The following is a 12,222-nucleotide window of genomic DNA, read 5'->3' as shown; positions in this document are numbered from 1 at the left end:
ACATTAAATAGATTGTGAGTCTCTTTAGGCGAGATAGAAGCAGTTTTACGAGTCTATCTAATCATTTGTCCTGAAATTTCGTTCATATTAGGTACCTGTCATTGAATTGTGTGCAGTGATTCAAGTAATCAGGGTTGTAGAAATCTCTATCATTCTTTTTCTTAGATGTTTTCTGCTAATGTCTTTGGAGCGTTGATAATTTTTTATAGAGATCAAATATAGCTTTACATATTCGTGATTTTGTTTACTCGATAAACATTTTTGTAAAAGCTACAGTTATTCAATCACTGAGCAGTGAATTAATGGCTTAAAACGTAAACATAATATAAGATATGATGTATTGTAACGGAAACTGTTGATATTGATTAAAATCTTGGAAAGGCTTTTTGAAAGCGAATGAAGAAGGACATCTGAAGTTGTGACTTATGATACCAAAAATAGCGTTGATGCCCTAGAATGAGTGACTGCTGGACCGAGAAATTGGGTCCAGAAAGACTTCCTCGGAGTGGAGAAGTTAGGGTTACCGTGGCATTTCATTGCACGTCATTCATGAATCCGATACCTTTGAGTCTCAACCAAGAGCGTCTTGGTGGCCGACTTTCAAAAGGCTCTCTATTTGAGGCCCGTCGTAAATTGACGAGAGTACGTAATTCACAAGTGCTCCTAAGTTCTACTCTTTGACTGCTTTATCTCCCCCAGATATCAATAGGCATTGGCGCCATTCTCTAAAAATAAGCGATCAATTTCAATCAGTAGGGTTATGGAATATAGTCCTTGTACTTCCATGAATTTTAAAGGTGTCGATAAAAATGAACTATTATAATTAATGCAAATTTAAGTTCGTTTTTCAATCCCACGATTAAACAGTAAGTTATGAATTTTTCCCACTTCGAATGTGCAGCAAAAACTTCGGCGGTTACAATAGTGTTAGCTATAAGAATAGTACTAGTACAAATAACAATTTTCTGTAATTAATACGAAGCTTTTAAATTTAACAAATAGGGCTACGGTACATCTCTTTACTCTGATTTTACATGTTAATATGCATACCGACTAATTTCCTTTATTTATTTAGCATTTAATATCGCAACACGTATGTGAAAGCCCAGAATTTTTGTTTTTTTTTTAGCTGTGTGCAGCTGCTTTTCCCGTGTTTTATTTTTACGCATTTAGAACAGTAATGAATTAGCAAATCAAATGCCGGCGAATCTATACAAAACAGTGAATCACCTCAAAAGTGTTTGGAAGGAAAATAGCAGTGTAACAAATCTCTACTGTTGTCTGTAAGTAATTGTGCCACTTTGGAAGTTTATTTTGGAGCTGTTATAATTTTGAAGGTGGATATCTTCAGGCAATTATTATTTATCCCCAAAAATATATGTAATTGAATGTAGTTTCATAACCTTTCCACTTCTTAGACAAGTTCCTTTAGGCTTGGATATTATTCTCCTGTTAAGCTAATGTTTGCGTCTAATTTAAATTTTCTAGCTTTTTTCAAAATAACCGTCTTCGAAGTTAATGTTCTGTGAAATATCGACTCAAAGGAATTTGGCAGAGGAAAAATTGGATACTTCCTTCCCCTTAAATGCTAGAGTAACTTTCTGGCATTCGAAAGCACCTGCTTATTTTGCACAGAAACCGCAGAAAGGTATCATGTCTAAGTTGGACGATTTTTCTTTTTTTTTTCGTTAAATTGTTGCTAATCTTAATCTTAAATTATATCTTTTGAAATCGTATAAATCATTCAAAGATTCAGCAAAATTTATGCAGCTAGTTCTGTCGCAATCAACGTAATCAGCCGTGTGAAATATGTTTTTGTGCTTTGGATCTTTAGAGCTGTAGGGGAGTTGAAATTAAAAAATCATGTGTTGGAATTTTCATAAGTTTAGATGATGATTTGTTTTCAGCATATTAATTGAGACTGATGTAGAAATTCAAATCTGGAAGCATTCTAGATAATGCTGGGAAGCTGCCGGGAAAATTGGATTGTTGGCGCTGACCGGCAGGGGCGCAGTTAGGAATTAAGGCTGAGGGGGGTTTAGGTGCAACTAATACCGGGGTGTGTGGGGATAAGGTTTACCCACCAGGATAAGCGGTATGTGCGAGATTAATAAATTGCGGAATTTTAAGATAAATGGTTCAGAATGGTGAGTTTTACGGCTTTCTAAGGGATATTTTATTAATCCGTACACTATTCTATTAGTAATATCAATCCAATTAAGTAAAATGATTAAACTTAAAAATTTCAATGAGCTATGGGGGGTTTATCCCCCAAAACCCCCCCTCGCCACGCCACTGCTGACCGGCATATTGGGAGTGGCTCTTCCTCAGCTTCGAAGTAACCTGCCCTCAAGTGATCATTCCCCTCCGGTCGTGCTCTACGTCTTTTTCTGATTTCCCTCTCTCTAATATCGGCCTTCGGTGTAGTTATATTGCTCGACCTCTGATAGCGATGCTCGACTTATTTTTGGTGCTGGCACACTCATCTTTTGTACTTAGTTTTTCGTATTGGTTAAGGTTCGTTTTGAGATTGTTAGTTAATAATGGTTACCATTTTAATAATTCTTATGTTGAATATACATTCAAATGCTAACTAAACGAATATGACATGTAATTTTGATTCAATTGTTTCTCTCGCTGGCTATTATTCTTGTTTTTTTGGAGTTTTTCCATCACCTGATCAGTGACGGATGAAAAGAGTTCCCCGTGTCTGTGATTACGTTTTGAATTACCAAAATTTGACAACGTTACGCCACACATGCGCAGCGTCTACAGCGTCAATATTTTCAAATTATACAAGGCCAAGTGAGAATATCATAATAACTTTGATTACTAATATTTTTTATGCATATTTTTAAGGTTTATTGGAAAAAACGGATTTTTTACGCCAGTAAACGAATGGCTTCTAAAAATTCAGAATCATGGCAGCTTTTTCACAAATTATTAGACATTAAATAGGCGAATAATTTTTAATTACTGCTTTAAGTGATGTTTTCAACTCATTTTTATCATTGTACTTGTGTATAATCATGGCCTCATGGAGAAAAAGGATAAATAATTATTACACAAAAAGAATTTGTACAAATAATTTTTGAAAAATTCATTTCATCCTACAATAATTCATGTTTTATTTACAAAATTCTAACTTATAACATTAAAATTTAACCATTGCTCACTTTTATACTTGATCGATTTATGAAGAAACCATTTATTATGCAATTTTGAGGTTTTTTTAGGTTATCTTTTATTTTTAAATTTGATTTTTTGTGTAATTTACGTGGTCAAGGAATTTGGATTAGGTCCTTCGTTGGCCTCATGCATTTTATTTGTGACCCGAAAATAGAAGACACTGGATTACTGCAAAGGAATAATTTTTATAGCCTACGCCGAGGGAAAATTGATAAGTATTTCTTTTGCGCCTGACATTATATAATAGCAGTTTTTAATTAGAGTATGAATCTTTTCATTAAAAGCAGCTTTCTTTTAATACAGATTTTAATAAGATAGGTTGATCCGTATGGTTTAATGACAAAATATCATATTTCCCAAGGTGGACAGTGTTAAGAGTGTATTTAGAATTAGAGATTCTCACGCGTCGAACTGAATGGAAACTCGTCATAGATTTTTAATTGGTACGAAACTAATTTCGTAGACTTGCCGAAGAAAAAAAACTTATTCCAATAAAACTCGAATTCAACATTATATGTTTATATCCTTCTTTGCAGGTCGAAGTTGACTGCTACTGTAGTCGACTATTACGCTCGACTCTCACGTGTGGACGGTTATTGCGAAGCATTGCGAACAGACTTCGAATCGATTGAGTATGTGGTCGCCCCTGATTAGATCTATTAGTCAAGTTGACGCATAAACAAAGTAGGCACATTAATTCAGATTCCTTTGGTTTTGCTGTCCATTACTCATTTGGGATCAATTTTAAGCCAAAAGTTGATTTAATTTTTATGAAAAATGAGAATATGAAAATATTTCTTTTTCTCAACTGTTACATATTTTGTTTTCCTACGTCAGCCGATACGAAGGGTTTTTGCACTTTAGGGACACTTCTACGTTGATAATACTGATGAGATAACGTTTTGGAGCCACTGCTATAGCAGAGTACCTACTTAGACTTATTCTGCAGGCTTTGTATGGAACAGGGAAAAAATCTTCCGCGGTTCCGAGACGACGCGTGCGCACTGGTTCATCTGTTTTAAATCTTTTGGTATCGAAGAATTACAATACTATGACGTGTGTATCCATACCTAACTGGATTCCATTAGATCTGAAAGCAATTGCTCATCTCTAATTGAAGACAACTTATCTTTATATATCCTCTATTTTAGGGATTTTTCTTGTTTAAGGTCAGGCAAAGTTTTAAAATTTCGCTCTGGTTTTTCCAAAGTTCTAACAGTTGACTAGCGATAAAAATGAAGCAAACATTCAATGAACTCCGACATCAATCGAATTCCCATGCACTGCTAACAGCTCTCAAAATAATTATCTCGCTTTAAGTATGGAAAAAAAACTGTTGGATTAAATTTAGCTCCGAGGCCAAAGTAGCATGTAAACACTAGTGAAAATATCTTCCCCTCAAATATTACGGTCTCCGCCGAGGAAATGTTTTATAAGCACTGCCGGCAGTAATCTGTCACCACGGCTACCGCTCGGCACCAGGCGCTAAGAGCTGCAGATTATGCTGATACCTCCATTCCGTCCACCCACCCGAGACTTCCGGCCGGAGTGTTGGCGCTTTAATTGCCCCACCACCTTCCTCATGGCTCAGGTTGATGGCTTTATGATTAGTAGGGCACCAAGGCGACCTTCCCACGCAGCGACATCGGTGTGGCCGCATTTAATGAGCTCTATTACGGCTTTCGAAAGCGTTCTTCCATCGCGATGTCGTACAATTATCGCTTATGGCTATTACGGAGAGTGTGGCACAAAACTTAACGGCTTTCGAGTTACATTCAAGTTATTAGGCCCCATTACTCATAGCGGACTGATATTTAGACTTTAGTGCACCGTAACGTGTTCTCGAAAAGAGGCGTGTAGGACTAAATTTGATCAATTATTCCCACCCAAGTGTTTATTTACAATAACCTCAAATTATAAATACCTAGTTAAGAATATTTTGCATTGATGAGGATTGTATTTTCTTATCGCCACCAAGGCATGTTAATTTAGGCCAAATTCGGAAACGACTAAAATAAAATCTTTTCCGTGTTGTGTGTATTGAATAATAAGGGACGAGGTTCCAATCCATCCTTAAATTCCCATTTTGGCCTTTGAATATATTAGTTATAAATTATTAAATACGTATCATACTTATTGGATAATATGATATAGTATGTATAAAATAAGTAATATAATATCCGATAGAAACCTAGCGAACGATGATTCTTTTCTTATTAATTATTTTTCTGGACCTGAAACTCACAATGGCATATTGAATGGCCCACCTGATGCTATGACTGTTTTCAATATGCTAAGGGATTCAGCATAAGTAATCCCATTTTGTTGGTGGCTGGAAGTATAAATCGCCGAGTTTATTCACAAGACCGCAATCGTTTAAATATTTACGTGATATAAGTGAAAATTCAGACATATTATGTATTTAATAATTAATTTTTCCGGGTTAAACCTTACACAAAATTGTGATTGAAGTCTCCAAGTCGGTTAATGTTTCATTTGTTCTCAGCAATTTGTTTTATCTCGTAGTCGGAGAAAATTTCATTGACTTAGTGAGGGAATGGGGCTGGAAGTGGTTTTTCATTTGATTGAAATGTGGGGTTGCAGAGGTCATACGCTGAACGAATATCCCACGTGATAGAAGCCCAAGAAAACATTACAATCTTGTTAGAATATCTTCCGGTTACTGTGGAACCTATCTACTCACTCGTCCGACCCTAGGGAAATATTTTTACCCCAGTGGGGAAACTCTCCCTTTTCTGAAGCTTTGAATTTCATCGACAAGTTCTTTGACCCTTCGCAGCACTTGTAATGCATCGTCAATCGTATTTAATCCACGGAATAAGTCTCGGCAGATAGGTTGTTAGGTAGCAGGTGATCTTTTGATCTTTTCCCGCATTCCTGGTGTAGTTCATAGAATGCACGTGCTTGGTGAATCTTGTTACGCTACCACGTCGCTTTACTCTCGCGCAGTGGTTTAAATGATATCAAACCTTATCGTTGTCGTACTGGCCGTGCAGTTTCTTCGCGTTGAGAGGATTCACACTCTCGCAGCTACTGATGCGGGACGTTCAGTTTACGGCCAGGAAATTTCATTGCCGTTCTGCGAAAGCAAATATCCTCGTCCAAACAATCGGAGAGATTTTCGTGCCGTACTCCTGCTGCGCGGAATTGAACTTGAAACGGCATATGGAGGCGTGTCTGGCGAGCAGAAAGGCGAGCGAAGGCTTGTGTAAAGAAGGATATTGTTCAATAGTGCAAGGATAGGTTTTCAGTAAATACGCGGACTAAAATCTTGGTAGCAGCGGCGAGATCAATGGAAAAGGCGAGGTGGAAACCTGTAAGGTTGCGGGTTCGATTCCATTCTCTGGTGTCATTTGTTTATATGTTATCTGTTCCGATTTTGAGATGTATCTATTTGGGATATCAAGTTTTAACGTCATAAGGTACATTTCTCAGCATTGAGAAAATCAAAGTCACATTTTATCAAAAACTAAATGTTTTTCCTTTCGTCTAAGTTGACACTCTCTTCGCACAATTAAATGTAAAGTTAAGGTGGTGAAATGGGAAAATACTTCACATCTTTGGGACTGATTGCGATTTGGAGGACATATATTGCCTAGGCGTTGTGACTGATAGCTCATTAAAATGCATTTTCCCCGTTGCAATCACACGTATTAGGTGCGCCGTTTAGGACAAAAGGGAGCTCTTTAAGTACGATAGAAAAATGAGTAAATAAAACGGAATGGAATTAAGATTTGTATAAAAGATAATATATAATTTATAGGGTAGACCAGGAATAGTCGCGGGATCTGAAATTAGTGTGCATAGAAGTACTTAAAGGATCAGGTGGCATTAATATAGAGAACAAAGTTTTTTATTTAATTGAGAAAAAAATTAAAATAAATAGAGTTTCTAGAATGAAAAAAAAAACAAACAAATAAGAAGTTTTGTACAGAAAATAAATTGCTGCTGATGGAAAGATTGAAGGAGAGAGGAGGCAGGCAAATGATTGGATGAAAGATTTACTCGAAGGCTTAGTTATGTTGATTATTCTTTAGGAGGTCAGCATCCGATGCATGGACGTGAAAATTTTCTGAGGCAATCGCATTGAATTGTTGACTGGAGAACATTTCGATTGTGATAACCATTCCATCGAATCAGTTTCTGAAGAAAAATGTTTTCTTCCACTGATTAATTGTCTCGGAACTTACTACATTTTTGTTGACAACGACGTTGTCGAAACATATTGTACTTGAGGAAGAAAACGCAGGTTGATTTTTCATTCGCAAATCCATTGGTGTACGTTGATCCATGAGTCCCTAGGCCTTAGTTGACCACGTACTTCCGTCGTTTCTCTTGATACCCAACCGACCTTACGCAGTCGCGGGAAATAATGAAGAAAGGCTGAGTGAGGCCGCACAGGAGTACTGAAGGTAGTATTCATCTGGCCTGAGGAAATCACACTAATAATGCTACGAAAGCCCTCAAAAAACCACTATAATTTTGTTTACCGTCCGAAAGACTTGTGTGCACCCGTGGTCGTCAGTCGTGGCACGAGTTCTCTTCTTAAGTATTGAGAAATTGGAAACATCTCTACGAGGAAATTGTGTTGCAAAAATCGGGTAAAATCAGGGGCCGGTCTATATGTTTCAGCTCACTAAGCTTGCGACACTTGCAATATGACGAGGGAAATAATGAAGAGAGGCTGAGTGAGGCCGCACAGGAGTACTGAAGGTGTTAAAAATGGCTGGAGGGAAACACACTATATAATAATGAGACTTAAGCCCCCTAAAACCGCTAAAATTTATCGTCCGCAAGACATGAGGGCATCCGTGGCTATCAGTCGTGACACGAGTTCTCATCTAAAGTATTGAGAACTTTACAGAATCCTTCCACGAGGAAGTCGAATTGGAAAATCGGTTAAAATCAGGGGTCGGTCTGGTGTAGCTCAGAGGGGAGATGTTTCAGCTCACTATTTGAGACACTTGCGGTATGGCGGTGGCGAACTCACCGCTTTTGCCGACGGAGGGTCCGCCGAGCACCGCCACCCGCACTTCTGAGAGAGTAGACTTCTTCCGTCTTATGGCCCGGATGGCGTTGGAACTCATATCTCCTCCCCGCACTCACTCACTCACTCCCCTATCCCTCGGACCGGGCTGATGGGGGCCCCGTGTCATCCGGACCAGCTTCCCTCTAATGTACACACTTCTAGACGACCATCCGACGACCAGCACAGGCACACAACAGGCGTGATTATTATCACCGCTCACACCGCTTCAGGGAACGAACGAACACACTCCTCTGCGGCTAGGCACACTCCCTCTCCTCTTCCCTCTCTTCTTTCGCACTGGACTTCCTTCCCTTTTCTGCTCCTCCACGGGCGATCTCCTTAAGCTATATCCCCCCTGCCACGGGGCGTGTTATGTGGGCGGCGGCGTCACATCTTCCTTCGCCGAGCTGAAGGAGGAGGGACGGCGTTCGGGAGTTGTGGAGGGGCTGCTTGGCTGGCGAGGGGAGGGAACGAAATGAAGGGGGGACGCGTGCAGGACACGCGAGTTTCAGAGCATTGGCATCCTACGATTGGGCGTCGATGTAGGGTTTCCGTAGTTGTAGACATGGTTATCAATATAAGGGCTGGCACCAGGAGTTTCGTCAGCCGGGGCAAAGATGAGTTTGCCGCCGGATACCCTCTCGCTCCCTCCCTCCACAACACTAAAATACAATACATCCCTAAGCTATTTTTGTTGTTGAAATTATTACACATCGTATGTTTTTTTATTTAGAAGTTTCAATAATATTTTTGTTTAATGATGTATAAATTAACAATTATTCTGAATTAATTTATTTATAAAAATGAAATAAAGTTTTTAAATCAGCTTTTCAAATTTTGCCGCCCTCTGAAATCCACCGCCTGGAGTACATGCCCACTCTGCTCCGCCCTAGCTCTGGGATTGATCATTCCTTCTCGTGTTGGCCTTCAGTCCGATTTTTTATGCATCGGGATTGATTTATCGTATCATTTGATGGAGGTATTTTGTATAATATGGTATTTGGAGGAGGCGACCTTCAGCTTTAATACTGCGTAAGTATTGCTTATTTTGAGCCACTCACTGATTTAAATTCTAGTGGGTCAACTTCGATAGGTAACGAGGTAGACCATTCAGTTTTATTCTGGATGACTTCTTCATATTACTCAAAGGGGTTGTGATGATGGAACAATGATGTGGTAAATGGCGTGACAAGGAGGAGACTCGATCAGTGTTTCAAGACAATTTATCCTGGAAAATGTCTTTGTTCAGTGAATGATATTTTTTGGTATCGTTTGTTGCTCGGCTCGTTTTGGAATCGATGGTTGACTAATGGTTGTTTTATAAAAGGGAAGTTTTAAACTGGGGTAATATCAAGGATACTTGCCTGAAAGGCAATGCCTGTTATTTATTTCTCCGTTTACCTCGAGTTCTAAGAAACACCCACTTTTCCCTCCCTCGGCTATTTTGACGGGCTCTTCATTTCCGCTCGGCTTGTGTCGGTAGCACTGAGAGCGCATTTGGGGATGCAGATGGTCATCACTTGTGTAAGCTGAAATACGACCATCATTTGGACCCACGTGCGAGGTCGCGCCATATACTCTTCGCTCTTCGATTTCATTCTTTCGCCATAATTCTTAACCTATATACTGAATTTCCGCCCAGCGGGCTCTGCTGAAACCATATGATTGACGTATCATTCCGCCGATATTTTTAAATCTCAGAAAAGCAATATCGCCCGCCATTTATCCAAAGAGTTGTGCCAAGCGATGAGTGACATGGGTAGGGACAAGGAAGGGTAGGAACGTTCGAGTTGCGATAGGCGCGAAGAAATAGGGAGGTCGCCCGGATGAAAGGACACTACAGTAGCATCTTCAAAGTAAAAAAAGTAGCCTTCCTGCCAGAGGGCGTGACTGCTCTCTCCCCTCTCACATCCTCCGTGACGACCTCCCCCTTCCCCACGCGTGCCCCCATGGCAACCAACAACCCTTTCAGCGGTTGAAGGAAGCAGCTACGTAGAGCTCGGTCGCGCTCGCTTTTCGTGTGAGGGGGAAGACAAAGGGAGCTCCTTACGCGTCTGCCAGGTTGGCTTCCTTCAGGACTTCTTATGACAGGGCGTCGAACGTTTTAAACCCGATAGCAGCCTCTTAGGACTTCTTTTCATTTAAAAATGAAGCGTGGCTCGTATTTAACTAGTTTTTTTTCTGTGCTGAGATTTTTCACTTATTTTGCTCTCTTTTATGTGTATTTGACAATAAAGGTTATTTATGTGTTTAACAATAACTTAAGCGTTTTCCTTTGGTAATAATATCGTGCTCGCTCCAGGGAACCGACTGAGATAATAAAATCACCTGCATCAATTCATGGTCTTTGTCAATTTTTGGGCATGTTTGCTCAACGAGAGCGGCATGTGATTTAAAAAGGAAAGGAAAGGGTCAGAGATCAAGATAATGAGAGGAGGAATTGGAATACTGATGGTCATTAAAAAATTAATAATACGTAAATCGCAGAAAAGGGATAGGATGTACACTTGAAATAAGGATTAAAATAAAATTGATACTCGGTAAGAAATTAGTAAGGAGAAATTCTGTCAAGAAGTGGACAATGAGGGTTCCAATCAAGAAATCAAGGCTTATTATAGCTAAGGAAAAAACTATTACGATAACAGCGTTCTACATAAATATGAATTTTTTTTTCTATAAAGCCATTTTGGCGACTTTGACTCCTTCCGTCCAGTCCGTCTGTTCAGCTCTACAGACGAGATAATAATTCTGTTATAGGGGGTGAGAGGTGATCTTCCTTCTGTCGGTGTACTCGGTCCAGTCCCCATCTCAAGGGTGAAGAGCATGTGCTCTCTGTGCATTTTCGTAAGAAGGGGAGGGAAGTTAGTGGAGCGGAGCCGGAACAGGGAAGAAGAGCGCGGATGAAGACGTGTGGAGTTGGCCCACAATAGCGCGGAGAGAAGGAGGAGGGAGGGAAGGGAGTAGTCGACAAGGCCGTGGCCGAGATGTGAGACGAGTCGGATTGAGGAAGGGGTTATTTGGGGTGGCGAGAACGTAGGAAGGGAGGATAGTGGAGGAGGAGCGAAGCGGGTCGTGTTCAGTGGAGGAAGGGCGACAGCAGTCGGCTTGGGTGCAAGCGGCTGTGACTACCATTGCTGGCGGGGAGAGGTATCCACGAGTGATTAAGGGTTGGTATCGAGTCGCAAATTAGGAATTCGGGAGAAGAAAACGCCGTTGCCAAGTGAGCGAAGGACCAAAATGTGGCAGTTAAGGCAGTAGTAAACAGCACCGAGGACTTACATAATGAAATTAGATAATTATTCGTATCCGCTCGATAAAAAATGTATTGAAGGTTATAAAATTTCACATTATTTACATTCTTGCTTCACGACATCCTCCATGGTGTCCAGGGACCGGGGTAATCGGGAATTTTGCGTGGCTATAAGTCCCTGGAATTATGCATGAATTATTCATAAATGTTTGCTCCTTGCTTTCAAAATGTTTTGTTTCGGATTTATTTCAGATAATTTTTTCCAGTTCAACACCTTTTTTCTGGCATAAAATGCGTTTGTCATAATTTAAATTGCAGTATCCTAGCAAAAATTTACAGCCGCTTCGAAATGTGAAATGTCACACAAGACAAAATAATCGAAATGTCTAGCACTCTTGTCTCAAGTAAGATTCAAAAACACGCAGTATAGATTGCCGAGTGACGTCAACATCTACTTACGAGGTCGAAGCAGCGCCTTGACTTGCATTGAATAAATTTAAATTTTAAATACAATGTGTGCTAACTAATCTATTCCTTGTCCTCGTAAACACTTTCTAATATAATATATTGTAAACTTATTGAAGTAATTTTGGCTGTTTTAAAATTCTAATCTATCGCAGTAATCACGTAAGATTAACCTGGAATTTTGTAATATTTCCCTGGAAAACCGGGAATTATGCTTGAATTTTTCTGCTTTGATTGGCTGGACACCCTGTCCTCCAACTCTACCGTG

The 12,222-nt window shown here is 39.8% G+C and overlaps 1 protein-coding gene across 1 annotated transcript in view; it reads right to left on the bottom strand.

Moving 5' to 3' along the window:
• LOC124158943 (ras-related and estrogen-regulated growth inhibitor-like protein) overlaps positions 1–8,641 on the bottom strand; it is a 29,492-nt gene extending 20,851 nt beyond the window's left edge. Inside the window, exon 1 of the mRNA XM_046534377.1 lies at positions 8,201–8,641. Coding sequence (XP_046390333.1) covers positions 8,201–8,297 — 97 coding nt within the window. The 5' untranslated portion in view covers positions 8,298–8,641. The remainder of the gene's footprint in view (positions 1–8,200) is intronic.
• Between the last annotated feature and the right edge of the window lie 3,581 nt (positions 8,642–12,222).

Source organism: Ischnura elegans, chromosome 5 (assembly GCF_921293095.1).
Source record: "Ischnura elegans chromosome 5, ioIscEleg1.1, whole genome shotgun sequence".
NCBI lineage: Eukaryota > Metazoa > Arthropoda > Insecta > Odonata > Coenagrionidae > Ischnura > Ischnura elegans.
The sequence above is the reverse complement of the archived record's forward strand: the minus strand, read 5'-3'. Positions and strand labels throughout refer to the sequence as shown.